The sequence below is a fragment of the Pan troglodytes genome, chromosome 6 (assembly GCF_028858775.2).
Source record: "Pan troglodytes isolate AG18354 chromosome 6, NHGRI_mPanTro3-v2.0_pri, whole genome shotgun sequence".
In the NCBI taxonomy this organism is placed as follows: Eukaryota; Metazoa; Chordata; class Mammalia; order Primates; family Hominidae; genus Pan; species Pan troglodytes.
This window is the reverse complement of record NC_072404.2, coordinates 103282477-103297880: the sequence shown is the minus strand read 5'-3', so window position 1 is coordinate 103297880 and position 15404 is coordinate 103282477. Positions and strand designations below refer to the sequence as shown.

At 36.5% G+C, this 15404-nt stretch overlaps 1 protein-coding gene across 2 annotated transcripts; it reads right to left on the bottom strand.

Moving 5' to 3' along the window:
• Positions 1–10438: 10438 nt before the first annotated feature.
• GNGT1 (G protein subunit gamma transducin 1) lies at positions 10439–15132 on the bottom strand. Of its 2 annotated transcripts, none has more exons than XM_001168330.6 (3): positions 15055–15132; positions 14857–14963; positions 10439–10913 (listed from the first exon to the last, which is right to left on the bottom strand). In XM_001168330.6, the coding sequence occupies exons 2-3, from the start codon at positions 14950–14952 to the stop codon at positions 10785–10787; spliced, it is 225 nt and encodes a 74-aa protein (XP_001168330.1). In that variant the 5' UTR covers positions 14953–14963; positions 15055–15132; the 3' UTR covers positions 10439–10784. The 2 variants fall into 2 exon arrangements, with proteins under 2 accessions (XP_001168330.1, XP_024213693.1); XM_024357925.3 differs by having other exon boundaries at positions 14857–14960.
• Between the last annotated feature and the right edge of the window lie 272 nt (positions 15133–15404).

The following is a 15404-nucleotide window of genomic DNA, read 5'->3' as shown; positions in this document are numbered from 1 at the left end:
TTTTTTTTTTTTTTTTTTTTTTTTTTCCGTTTCCAAGTCACATCCGGGTTTTGTTTGTGAAGCTAGGAAAAGGAGTACACTACCCAGCAGGAAATAACTACCCTTCACCTCTCAAAGAGTTTTAAAAATATGCTAGATATAGCTTTTCCCTAATTACATACATAGGTTGTTGCAAAAGTAATTACTTTTCTCTAATTACATATATAGGTTGGTGCAATTAGTTTTGCACCAACGTAATAAATGCATAGTGGAGAATGCGGACGCTTAAGAAAAGGCTGAAAAGAAAATGAAGCTTAGCCCTAATCCCAGAAATACCCACCAGTGTTCTGCTCATTTGTGTCCATCCGGCTTGTTCGAGGCCTAATATGGGTTTATACATTTTGGGCGAGGAGGGGGCAACAGGGTGTGAATATCGTTTACAAGTTGCAAGAACATTTTCTATTATTAAATAATCATCTGCATCCTCAACAGCAGCAGAGTTTGTATTTTTTTATTTTTCCGGGGGAATGTTATGTAGAGGGGTGCATCAAAGGATGATATAAGAGAAGACAAGCAGGAATCTTAAAGTTCTTAACCGAAAGCCTTTCTTCACTCCCCAACCCTAAGTTTTGGTGACACTTGACACCAAGGATTTTGAATTCCTGGCTCCTGAACCTTCCTGGATGTAGGCAGTGGATTCATTTAGTATTAGTTTCTCCACTTTCTGGCAAGCACTATTTATCTAGCTGTTGCTCTGGAAAGCCAGGAAAAGTGTCCGATGTGAAAAAAGTTTACATGCAATAAAACTTTCCCTTTAACTGTAACTAAAGTCTTGTTGATGGTGGTCAAAAGAGTAGAAGAAAAATCAAACATGAATGTAAGAAACCTTCCCTAGCAGTTGGATATTTCTCTTTTCTTTCCAGAGATAACCTCCTGCCTCACAGAGTCAAAGGCAAGTGAAATATTAACTTAATATTTCAGAGTAGCTGACCCAAGACACCCATGACCATTCCCTGTGTAGGAAGCAGGAGTTTTTGTTCGTTCCTAGTCTCTTACCACGCTCCGCTCAACCTCAATGAATAAATTAGAATGAAAAAAAAAATGAACCACTTAATGAATACTCCTGGCGTGTAGTTGCAGCTCTGCCACAGGCCATCACTGAAGAAGTCACTTAATTTTTCTTAGTTTTGGTTTTCTAATTTGTAAAATGTATAGTAAGGCAGGGAAGTAGTGAATCAGCTAAGCTATGTTGTGTCTCTAATTGTGTTGGTATGTCTATATATGATAAATCATTTTCACAAAGAAAATGTTTAAGAGCTTCACTTTCAATATTTGAAATACCAGGGTTTTCCAAGCTCAAAGTAGTTAGAGCATCTGCTGAAGTTTACTTGTAAATAAGCAGGGAGACTAGACAAATGTCCATATCTGTCTTGTGCACTAATTCATTTTTAAAATTTTCTATTACTTAAATTTAAAAGGTTGGTTAAAAATACCTTAAATAAATTAGTGAAAGTAATCAACGTGAATGTGGCCTAAATTAAATAGGTTCAGCACTTAAGTTAAATAAATTGGTTAAATAAATTATTGTGTGTTTGTTCTTTTTATTGTTTTTTTGTTATTTTTTTTGGGGGGGGGGGACGGAGTCTCGCTCTGTCGCCCAGGCTGGAGTGAGTGGCACGATCTCCGCTCACTGCAAGCTCCGCCTCCCGGGTTCACGCCATTCTCCCGCCTGAGCCTCCGGAGGAGCTGGGACTACAGGCGCCCGCCACCACGCCTGGCTAATTTTTTGTTAATGTGTGTTTGTTCTAAGTCATAAAAATATAATTATTTTGGCTTTGAAGTTTCTTTCCCATGAAATCATCTAGTTGCTTAGAGGGATAAATACTTATAAGTCCATATTGGTTCTTTAACTTTTCCCGTCGTATTATGAGACGTATTAGAAACAAAATACTTAGTCTTTTTTATTGTTATTAAATAATTCATATTCTAATATCTTAAGTAAATTGATTAAACTGAAGTGAATTGCAAAATGTTGAAATTGCATGATCACACAGGATTCTGAAAAAGGTTTTATTGTTGCTGGTTTCCTGTTTGTTTGTTTGTTTGAGACGGGGTCTTGCTCTGTCGCCCAGGCTGGAGTGCAGTGGCGCGATCTCGGCTCTCTGCAAGCTCCGCCTCCTGGGTTCACGTTATTCTCCTGCCTCAGCCTCCCAAGTAGCTGGGACTACAGGCGCCCACCACCACGCCCAGCTAATTTTTTTCTATATTTAGTAGAGACGGGGTTTCACTGTGTTAGCCAGGATGGTCTCGATCTGCTGACCTCGTGATCCGCCCGCCTCGGCCTCCCAAAGTGCTGGGATTACAGGCGTGAGCCACCGCGCCTGGCCCTGTTTGGTTTTAAAAAGTAAAATGATGAGAACATTTTTTTTTAACAAAAGGATGTGTAGTCTTCTATGCCTAGACACTGAATTTACCTCCCAGAGAAGAACCATGTTAAGCAATTTCTCATGTATACTTGCAGAAATAGTTTATCAGCAATATTCAAAAATTTTGAATAAATAAATTTTAAAATTTGTTTAGCTGTGTCCAAATGTTTTGTTAAGTTTTTACTTATATTTTACATAATACCCCGGTAAAATTTATTTTACAAGTAGTATGAGTAGAAACCATTCTTTAGTAAAAATGACAGGTGCAACCAGCAATGAACTTTGATTAATTAGCCCACTGTCTTTTCACAAATGTTTTATAGAAATTAGTTAATAAAAATAAAAGTAACCATTTTCACTTTTAAATTATAAAAGAGTAACAACCATGAAATTTTTACTTTGGTATGCAAAAATAGGAAAAACAAGGTTTTGACAATTTTTGTGATGTATTATGTTGTTAAAAATCTATATAAAGAAAAATAAAACATTGAAGGCAGTTAAACTGGAATTGAGCTAATACTAACTTGAACTCAAAAAAGATCAGGATTCTGGTCTTATTTTATCTTGTGATTTTTGCAAGAAACACATTATTTCTGCTTTTTTATTTCGTGTAAGTAAACTAGGTTACCTTTCAAAGTCTGCTCTTCTAAAATTTATAGAGTGACTTTGAGAGGCCGATACAGGAGGATCACGTGAGACCAAAGGTTCAGGAGTTTGAGACCAGCCTAGGCAACATACCGAGACCCCGGTCTCTACAAAAAAATAAACAAATATAAATAAATAAATAAATAAATTTAAAAAGTGCATAGTAACTGTTTTGACCATTGAAATTATGGTTTCTTTAAAGAAAGTACACTTCACACGCTCTTGGTTCATTTGATATTTGTTTTAATCTGTTAAAACAATCATGAGGCAATTTTCAGGAGCTCATTTGTTTCCTGTAACTACCTACCTAAGATTCCTTTTCTTTTTTTTTTTTTTTTTTCTTGGGCAGGGGAAGGAGTTTCACTCTTGTTGCCCAGGCTGGAGTGCAATGGCACGATCTCTGCTCACTGCAACCTCCACCTTCCGGGTTCAAGTGATTCTGCTGCCTCAGCCTCCCGAGTAGCTGGGATTACAGGCGTGTGTCACCACAGCCAGCTAATTTTGTTTTTCTTTTTTTCTTTTCTTTTTTAGTAGAGACGGGGTTTCACCATGTTGGCCAGGCTGGTCTCAAACTCCTGATCTCAGGTAATCCTCCCACCTAGGACTCCCAAAGTGCTGGGATTACAGGCGTGAGCCACTGCACCCAGCCCTAAGATTCCTTTTCTAGATGAAGAGAATGCCAAGTCAAAGGATGATCTGTGTCTGATGCTCTGAGTATCTTAGCAACTACTTATAATTCAGGATATCAAAATGATTTCTCTGGCTGGGAGTGGTGGCTCTCACCTGTAATCCCAGCACTTTGGGAGGCTGAGGCAGGAGGCTCACATGAGGTCAAGAGTTCGAGACCAGCCTGGCCAGAATGATGAAATCCCTTCTCTACTGAAAAAAAAAAAAAAAATAGCCAGGCGTGGTGGCACGAAATTGCTTGAACCCAGGAGGCAGAGATTGCAGTGAGCCAAGATCGTACCACTGCACTCCAGCCTGGGCGAGAGAGTAAGACTCCATCTCAAAAAAATAAAACAAAATAAAATACAAATAAAAATAAATGATTTCTCTTACCAATTTTGTTTCTATATTACTTTAACTCCCATCATATATAACTGATCATTCTCATTACTTAGTTTACTATTTTCCTCATGTAAACACATTATTGAGGCATTTAGGAAGTTTGAACCAATATAAACTTTTATAAGCACCACTCTTGCCTGCTTTTAAAGTCAATTACATTGTCCAGACAATTTGTTAGTTGATATGACACTTTTCAAAGATGAACAGTGCTTCTGACTTGGGAAATCTCCAATGTAGTACTGAAATTAAAACAACCGTAGAAATTATAATGAGAAAAAGTAAAGTAATGTTAAATGACTTAAGAGACACACAAAATACTCTTGAGGTAGAATGGGAGAGATAGTCTCATAAGAAGAGTAGGATTTCAAAAGGCTGAAATGGGTTGGAGTGGAGGGAGATCTCAGGTGGAGGGATCAGTATGACCAAATTCCAGGTGGTGGGAAAATGTCCACCGGAAGTATAATAATAGAGGACATTTGTTAGGCTTCTTTCTATGTACCCATTTCTGATCTAAGAGATTATAAGTATTCAGATAATCTAGCCTAATCACTAATTTTATATATATATAAAAAAACAGATTCAAAAAGTTCACGTCATTTGTCCAAGTTCTCAATGACAAGGTGGAAGAGTCAGGGTTTCAATTTTGAATTGTTGGGCTGCAAACTCTGTCTCCAATGGTAAACTGAAAGTTAGAGATGTTGGTTAGGACCATCTTCTACAGGTTACTGAATGCCATAGCATGTACTTACTTTGTATTTATTTTAATCAGAGAAAGGGAGATATACTGAACACTTCACTAAATAAATACTAACTTGCAGGTGGAAAACTTCTAGAGACAAACCACAATTAAATAAACAAATAAATTGTAGTATGCCAGGTGGTGATGGTGCTACGGGGGAAAATAGACTGAGAGAGAGAGACAGGAAGCGCTTGGTGGAGGTTGGGAGGACTGTATGGAGAGGGTTTTGTAAACTTAAATAGGAGGATAAAAAGCTTTTCTTGAGGAAAAATAGATAAGACATTCAGTAACTAATCCCAGAATCCCTTAATACTCAGAGCATATTTGATGAAGACACGTGGTGGGGTATGTTGCTGACTGTTCAGCCAGAAGCCCAGAGTCTTGACCGAAGAAATTTGTCAGGTGACTTCTCTGAAACTTTATTTTCTCCATTTCAAAATGAAGAGTTTAGACAAAAGTCAACAGATATTTGTTGAGCATTTATGATGATCAGAGTGGGAGGGCATTGTGCTAGAAGCCAAACTTTGGTACAACTTTCAGACTCCCTTCCAGACCAAATAATAGATAATTTTAATGTTTTTTTTAAAGGATAACAGTCAATTACTATTTCTGAGTATTCTGATCACTGAAGTATACAAAATAGCACTGTAAATGTGAGACAGCAACAAGAAAACACTGACCACAAAAGTGGTTACTGATTTAGGTAATTACAACTTGTCATTTGTTACAGAAGCAGAGGCAAGTTTTCTCTTAGTCATTAACACAATGGTAGTGAAATGTGACTCATGTAAACTCAACAGGATGCCAGAAGGACCTGTTGTAGGTGATGGAGATTTCTCTCTCATGTGTGCTCACCTTGTTAAAGAAAAGACTGTGGTGTTGAGTCTTCATGATGATAGGGTAAAATAGCATGTTTCTTAAAGCACTTTAGAAATTTTGTCTAGATCCTTTCTCAGTAATAATACTAGTTAACACTTATTGTATCTTACCATGGGCCAGGTAATATGCTGAGTGTTATAGTTGCATTAGTGTATTACTTAACCCCTACACAAAACAGAAGATATAACCATTATTGTCTTCATCCTATGCTAGGAGAAACAAATTTAGAAAGAACTAAGTAGCTTATCCAAAGTGAGTTGGGCAGTAAAGTGGCAGAGCCAGAACTGTCTGGCTCCTAAGTGCGTGCTTATAACCATGATTCTGGTGCTGGTTAAATTCACCGTGCTCCGTGACCACAGACTGAACCCTCAACCCAGTTGGCATTCTGGGGAAAAGTCACAAGATAGGTGAACTGCATATCAGAAAAATAAGCTTCCTAATTCCATAAGCAAGACAAAGTTTGGGAAAGAAAATAGAAATTTAACCACAAAATTTCTGGGTAGAAAGTTATAAGTATTGAAAGGGAAGTGAAAAACATAAAACAGTAAATATATGCTGACAACTCAGAATAATATAGAATCATTTATAAAACATAGTTCTTTTTAAAGAACTTTAAGCAATATTTTTTGGCAATTATGTGTTAAACCCTGTGCCAGCTATGTTAAGAAAAACATAGAATGATGGGTTACCACATCCCAATTTTTATTAAAAGTTTACATCTATAAATTTAAAAATTCATGTACATGCTTAGTAGTAGCATTATGTGTGAAAAAAATCCATATTGTTGTTAACGTTTGAGATATTTCCAAGAATTTGTTTAATTTTTTTTCTTTTTCTTTTTTTTTTTTTGGTATTTTGAAATCACACAGCCTCCTTTGAGCTCCTTGAAGGGATTTTTGTCCTCTGGGATGCCCTTTACCAGTGGATCCTTGCCAGATCATTCTTCAACGTAATCTCTTCTTCACAACATTTGGATACCTTAAGGGGAAGGAAAAACGGATGACTCATTTGGTTTAAAACAGAATACTCCAGATGCCAAGAATTTATTTACTGCAATAAGTTTTCAGGTCATATAATTTCAGTTTGATTCTCTCTGCTTTCCACCAATGCATACGTACTTTGTAGGAAAGAAGAAAGTTGCACCCTTCCCACTCCTTCTGGATATATCTCCAGACAAAGGAAAAACAGCTGGCCACACTCCAGCTAAAGATTCCCAGTAGACACTGCCTCCAACATCAAAGGAGACAAGACCCAGGAATCAGAACACAACTGGCAACGGAAGTCAAGAATGTCATCAGAGTTCATACTGATTAAATCTTTTTCCTCATTCCAAAAATGTGACTCATAAAGGTGGAAGAGAATGAATAATTATTAAATTCCAGGCTTATCATCATCCCTAAATTCTCAGAAGTGTACACATGGCGTGATCTCCACTCACTGCAACCTCCACCCTCCACCTTCTGGGTTCAAGTGATTCTCCTGCCTCAGCCTCCTGAGTAGCTGGAATTAGAGGCACACGCCACCATGCCCAGCTAATTTTGTATATTTAAGTTTGTTTTTGTTTTGGTAGAGACAGGGTTCACCATGTTGGCCAGGCTGGTCTCGAACTGCTGATCTCAGGTGATCCTCCCATCTAGGCCTCCCAAAGTGCTGAGATTACAGGCATGAGCCACTGCACCTGACCCTAAGATTCCTTTTCTAGATGAAGAGAATGCCAAGTCAAAAGATGAACTGTGTCTGATGCTCTGAGTATCTTAGCAACTACTTATAATTCATGGTATCAGAATGATTTCTACGGTCAGGAGTGGTGGCTCAGGCCTGTAATATCAGTACTTTGGGAGGTTGAGGCGGGAGGATCACTTGAGGTTAGGAGTTTGAGACCAGCCTGGCCAACATGGCAAAACCTCTTCTCTACTAAAAATACAAAAAGAGTTAGCCGGGCGTGGTGGGACTGAATTACTTGAACCAGGGAGGCAGAGGTTGCAAGTGAGTCAAGATCGTACCGCTGCACTCCAGCCTGCGTGAGAGAGTGAGACTCTTATCTCAAAAGAATAAAATAAAATAAAAAATAAAAAAACAGATTTCCCTCACCATTTTTTTCTGTAAGACTTTAACTCCCATCATACATAATTGATCATTCTCATTACTCAGTTTACTATTTTCCTCATGTTAACTCATATTTTAGTAATTTAGGAAGATTGATATTAGCTTGGTTTTAAAATTTGGCTAAAATAAAACCAGTACAAATTAAAACAACAGTGAGGTGTTTTCTTTTCTTTTTTCTTTTTCTTACTAAAACTTACACTCATCTATGTGTGCAAAATATGTTTAAAGCCCAAGTAGCTCAAATGATATATTGTAGTATCTATAATAACTCATTCTCATTAATGACACCAGAAAATTTTGTTAAAGAGTCACATGTTAAGGTTGTGTGGGAGTGGTTTTTGTTGCCTTGTAGTCTTACTTCATTTTCTTTAACCTAGTTATCCCAGTCCTGAAATAACAAATTCTGAACAAACCAAAGTCACTGACAGTTATAGCTCTGTAGCCTGTGGGACAGTCATGATTTCATTTCCTTCTTCCTGGACCATCTTTCTCTATACTTCCTTCCTGTGATTTCTCTCTTACTCAAAACCTGCTGACAATCTGTGTTTTAAGCAACAGGAATTGTCCCCTACTGGTGATTTAATCATGAATTAAGTCAATAAGAATTCTGAATTATCCAATATAAACATTTTATAAGCACTATTCTTGCCTGCTTTTAAAGTCAATTTCATTGTCCAGACAATTTTTTAGTTGATATGACAGTTTCAAAGATGAACAGATCTTCTGGCTTGGGAAATTTCCAATATAGCACTGAAATTAAGACAACCATAGAAATTATAATAAGAGAAAGTAAAGTAATGTTAAATGACTTAAGAGATACACAAAATACTCTTGAGGTAGATTGGGAGAGAAAGTCTCATAGAAGAGTAGGATTTCAAAAGGCTGAAATGGGGTGGGGTGGAGTGGAGGGAGATTTCAGGTGGAGGGATCAGTATGACCAAATTCCAGATGGTGGGAAAATGTCCACGGGAAGTATAATAATAGAGGACATTTATTAGGCTTCCTTTTATATACCCATTTGTGATCTAAGGGATTACAAGTATTCAGATAATCTGTCCTAATCACTAGTTTTATACAAAAAAAAAAAAAATGTTCAAAGAGTTGAAGTCATTTGGTCATTTGTCCAAAGTTCTCAATGACAAGGTGGAAGAGTCGGGGTTTTAACTTCACATTGCTGGGCTTCAGAATCTGTCTCCAATGGTAAACTAAATGTCATAGCAAATATTTACTTTGTATTTATTTTAATCGGAGGAAAGGGGCCGTACTGAACACTTCACTAAATAAATACTAACTTGCAGGTGGAAAACTTCTAGAGGCAAACCACAATTAAATAAACAAATAAATTGTAGTATGCCAGATGGAGACGGTGCTACGGAGGAAAATAGAGTGCGAGAGAGAGACAGGAATTGCTTGGTGGAGGTTGGGAGGACTGTATGGAGAGGGTTTTGTAAACTTAAATAGGAGGATAAAAAGCTTTTCTTGAGGAAAAATAGATAAGACATTCAGTAACTAATCCCAGAATCCCTTAATACTCAGAGCATATTTGATGAAGACACGTGGTGGGGTATGTTGCTGACTGTTCAGCCAGAAGCCCAGAGTCTTGACCGAAGAAATTTGTCAGGTGACTTCTCTGAAACTTTATTTTCTCCATTTCAAAATGAAGAGTTTAGACAATAGTCAACAGATATTTGTTGAGCATTTATGATGATCAGAATGGGAGGGCATTGTGCTAGAAGCCAAACTTTGGTACAACTTTCAGACTCCCTTCCAGACCAAATAATAGATAATTTTAATGTTTTTTTTTAAAGTGTGACAATCAATTAGTATTTCTGAGTATTCTGATCACTGAAGTATACAAAATAGCACTGTAAATGTGAGACCGCAACAAGAAAACACTGACCACAAAAGAGGTTTCTGGTTTAGGTAATTACAACTTGTCATTTGTTACAGAAGCAGAGGCAAGTTTTCTCTTAGTCATTAACACAATGGTAGTGAAATGTGACTCATGTAAACTCAATAGGATGCCAGAAGGACCTGATGTAGGTGATGGAGATTTCTCTCTCATGTGTGCTCACCTTGTTAAAGAAAAGACTGTGTTGTTGAGAGTCTTATGAGGATAGGGTAAAACATCATGTATCTTAAAGGATTTTGGAAATTTTGTCTAGATCCTTTCTCAGTAATAATACTAGTTAACACTTATTGTATCTTACCATGGGCCAGGTAATATGCTGAGTGTTATAGTTGCATTAGTGTATTACTTAACCCCTACACAAAACAGAAGATATAACCATTATTGTCTTCATCCTATGCTAGGAGAAACAAATTTAGAAAGAATTAAGTAGCTTATCCAAAGTGAGTTGGGCAGTAAAGTGGCAGAGCCAGAACTGTCTGGCTCCTAAGTGCATGCTTATAACCGTGATTCTGGTGCTGGTTAAATTCACCGTGCTCCGTGACCACAGACTGAACCCTCAACCCAGTTGGCATTCTGGGGAAAAGTCACAAGATAGGTGAACTGCATATCAGAAAAATAAGCTTCCTAATTCCTTAACCAAGAGAAAGTTTGGGAAAGAAAATAGAAACTTAACCATACAATTTCTGGGTAGAAAATTGTAAGTGTTGAAAGGGAAGTGAAAAACATAAAACAGTAAATATATGCTGACAACTCAGAATAATATAGAATCATTTATAAAACATAGTTCTTTTTAAAGAACTTTAAGCAATATTTATTGGCAATTATGTGTTAAACCCTGTGCCAGCTATGTTAAGAAAAACATAGAATGACGGGTTACCACACCCCAATTTTTATTAAAAGTTTACATCTATAAATTTAAAAATTCACGTACATGCTTAGTAGTAATAGTATGCATGAGAAAAATCCATATTGTTATTAAGATTTGAGATATTTCCAAGAATTTGTTTAATTTTTTTTCTTTTTGTTTGTATTATGAAATCACACAGCCTCCTTTGAGCTCCTTGAAGGGATTTTTGTCCTCTGGGATGCCCTTTACCAGTGGATCCTCGCCAGATCGTTCTTCAACGTAATCTCTTACTTCTTCACAGCATTTGGAAACCTTAAGGGGAAGGAAAAAGGGATGACTCATTTGGTTTAAAACAGAATACTCCAGATGCCAGGAATTTATTTATTACAATCAATTTTCAGGTTGTATAATTTCAGTTTGATTCTCTCTACTTTACACCAATGCATATTTACTTTGTAGGAAAGAAGAAAGTTGCACCCTTCCCACTCCTTCTGGATATATCTCCAGACAAAGGAAAAACAGCTGGCCACGCTCCAGCTAAAGATTCCCAGCAGACACTGCCTCCAACATCAAAGGAGACAAGACCCAGGGATCACAACACAGCTGGCAACAGAAGTCAAGGGTGTCACCAGAGTTCATATTGATTAAATCTTTTTCCTCATCCCAAAAATGTGACTAGTAAAGGTGGAAGAGAATGAATAATTATTAAATTCCTGGCTTATCACCATCCCTAAATTCTCAGAAGTATACACATGTAATTTTTCTTTACACTCATCTACAATGATTGAGCATGGTGGTGCACTAGGTGAGCTTCAAGGGGTCAGGGACCTTTGGCTGATTTGTTCAGTGTATCCCAGCCATCTAGAACAGAGGCTGTGTTCTTTAGTGCTCAGTGAATAATTTGCTGGACTGAATTATTCATGTTGTTTTTGAGTTTGCTCTTCACTTATCTGCACCATTATTGTTTAATGATTTAGTAAAAAATCAGGCCTTAATATTTTAATGGCTTCAGCTATAGCCTGTTAAGGTACCACTTAACATTCCTTGTAGAGAGAGGTGATGTTCTATACATATATAAATATACATATATATACATACACACGAAATCAAATTATTCAAACTCTTTTAGCTTCAACTTGTTTGTTTTCAGTTAGTGTATCTTTCATGACAGTAACACTAAGCTACTTTATTTTTGTCAGTCTATTAAGTGGCCATTCCATAAGTCATTTAACCAATTTACTGTTTTTTTTTTTTCAAATGAAATCTTTAGGCCGCTTTTATGTAAATTCCAAGGAACATTTGATATAAGACTTAAGATTATTTTATAACTATGCAGACTCATTAATTACATATTAAAACAAATTATTTTCAACTGGAGCCAGGAAGCATTTGTCAGGTTAGTTTCTTCCTTCAAAGGATGATACTTGCAGATTCACATAACTTTTGAAATATGCATTAATTTAGATTCACTTTTTTCCCTCTTCCTCAGTGGTCCCACACTCTCTCTCTAAAAGTCACTACTTTTGGCTTCACCCAGATGACAGGAACAGAGGTGTAACTTGCTGTCCTTAATTCAGTAGTCCATAAGGGATTGGTTTTGAAGGTGCCTGGCTGGGATCTGAGGATATGACAATGAAAGGAGCAACAAATTACCTAAAATTATATATGTGTATAGGTTTAAAAATTATTTCAGTGAGGCTAATATAAATATATGTAGTTTAACATAGGATTGCAAGGCTCTTCTCATTTACTAGCTATTTAGTCTTAGTTAAGGTAATTCATCTAAGGTTCATTTACTTCATGTATAAAATATGAATAGCTGCATTGGTTGCCTTAAATGCCTAAGAGGTGCCTGGCACAAGAAGATGCACAATCAAATAGTAACTATTTTTAGCTATTACTACAAAGGTTGTCTTTAGTCATGGCCTATTACATTGACTTACAGTCATTGCAAATCTATCAGCTTCAGAAACTGGATGCAAAGACTTGTCGTACTCAAAAAAAATCACCATAATATGAATCAGTCTGGTTCATAGAATCAATAATAATTTTAAGATAATAATAATATAATGACATAAAGCACTTGCTATTACCAGGCATTGTTCTCAGAGCTTTGCGTATATTATCTTGTTTATTCCTCCCAATTATCCTCTGAATTAAATGCTATTACTATCGCTATTTTGAAGAAACAGAGGCACAGGTGAGTTAGATAACATAGATGAGGGTTGCACAGGCAAAAATTTGTTGTGGAGCAAGAATCTGAGCTGGGAATATGGTTTCAGAGTATATCCAATTAACCATACTGTACTGATTATCCACTTAACCACTTACCCATACTGAGTATATCCACTTAACCATACTGTACTGATTATACATCAGAGCTAGGGGCTCAGGACCTGGAAGTTCCATTTTATATATAATATAACATATATTATTATATATTTTATAGAGAAATAATATTTCTATATATTACATACATATTTCTACACACTATATAAATTCATTTGCCCTCGGTGGGGTTTTTGGTAGGTAATTAGGTCATGAAGACAGAGTTCTCATAAATAGGATTACTGTCCTTATAAAAGAGACCCCAGAGAGCTTTGTCATCCCTATCACCAGGTGAGGACAAAATGAAAAGACAGGCGTTCATGAAGGAGGGAGCAGGCCCTCGCCAGACACTGAATCTGCTGATGTCTTGATCTTGGATGCCCCAGCTTCCAGAGCTGTGAGAAATACACTTCTGTTGGTTAAAAGTCACCGGTCTATAATACTCTGGTACAGCACCCTGAGGAGACTAAGAGGGTACATGTATATGTATGTGTATCTATATGCATGTGTGTTTGTGTGTGTATGTATATGGAGTTTTTGCAGTCTGATATTAAATTGGTTTGACTTCCAAGAGCAGAGAGACATTGAATAATGGGGAAAAGGAACCCCAAAGCCTGATTAATGATGATGTATGCGATGTTTACCCAAAATAAAAAGTCCAAGGTGAACTTACCACAAGTGAATAATAAACACGAAGACAATCACCTTGCCTACAAAACAATAATCCTGAGTACATAAATAATAAAACAGCTTTTGGATATTTCAACTTAAGAAGAGAAAACTTTCCTTTATCCTAAAAGTTCATTTTATTTACCCTGAATTGTGAAAATAAGGACTTTAACTTGTCTGGTGTGTGTTCTAAGCCTTAGTAATGATTTAACTTTATCTTTACAGCAAAACGTTTTGCCTGTATGGAAAGGGCAACAGGGGAGTTTGAGATTATTATAAACATAGACGAAGCCCAAAATCCCAGTTTTGACTGGGAGCAGGCATTTTGAACAAAGTATGAAGATAACACAAGATCCTTTTTTACTTTGTCCTGATAAAATGAGATGTTTTAAAATTATGAGATTGCTGTTACCACTTGTGGAGGTTTTGTTCTACTGTTAATAACTTTCCTAAAATGAAGTGATCTAAAATACATATCTACATTCTCCAAGCTTTCATCACTGTTTGTTTGGTGGTTTATTCCTTTGCCATTTCTTCTCCTTCTAATGGCAGTGAACTGTTGGTAACCCTTTCCAAGATTTGTCAGAAGTTTGTAGGAGGAACCAGTGAGTTCTTATGTTTGAACTCATCTTTATTTGCCAAAGAAGAGTAGAATGTACTTATGTATTACTGACCATGACAGTGGAGAGGGGTTGACATCATAGCTTAAAGTATTGCAGCAATATCAAAACATTGTATCAAAATATCAATATAAAAATATTGCATTATAAAAAGAAGTTTAGAAAAGTAAAAACAAAATGCCTATACTATTGCATGCGTATATTTATTTTATTGCTTATCTAAAATACGGTTTTTGTCTCATATTCTCCTTTTTCTCTTTTTCTTTTCTTTCTTTCTCCTTTATTTCTTTCTTTCCTTCTTTTTCCCTTTCTTTCTCTCTCTTCTTTCTTTCTTTCTCTCTTTCTTTCTTTCTTCCCTTCTCTTTAAAAATGTAAAAGCATTCTTATCTTTGTGGTCATACAAAAAGAGGCTAAGGATTGGGCTTGGCCAGAGGAAAATGGTTTGCCAACCTCCTTGATTTAGAATCTAAATCAAGAGATAGTTATGATTGATTATCAATTTTCTTAATCTTTGATAAATTTTTAGATGAACAATTTATTTGTAACTACATTGAGCCTTTCCAGCCAATGTTTTCTAACCCGGTACTCCCACAGTATCTCTAGCTTAAAATAAAATTCTAAAGAAAGCAGCAACTTACTAGCATTCTTTCCAGTGTCACTTCTTTCTTGAGCTGGTCAACTTCCATCTTCAATTTGTCCTTTTCTGTCAGGTCCTCAATATTGATTACTGGCATCTTTTTGCCTGCTGAATATGTAGAAGGTTAGCAGCTATGCATGAATTGCTGGAGTTATTTCAAGTCAGTCTTAGCCAACAATTCCCTCAGCTCTTAACTTACAAAGTAAACCGTTCTTTGTTTTATTTTAAATATCCCACGATAACCAATTTCATATGAGCTCTCTCTCTTAACAATTCTAGCAATGCACACTAGCCTTGGGATTTTAAAGCTTCTTCCTAATCTTCACTAATATGATTAAGTCAAGCATTTGACTCCAAACACCTGTTCAGCAGGTTTGTTGGGAGGGGTGAGTTTTGTCAGTATATAATCTAAAATACTTAAAGCACCTCCTTGCCCCTGGTCTTTTGTATAGTGTAAAATTTGGGGTTTCCAATCCTTACTTTCAATTCCAAAACCCTCCACCTATGTTTTATGTCATTTAACTTAATTTGAGGTCATTTGGATGACGG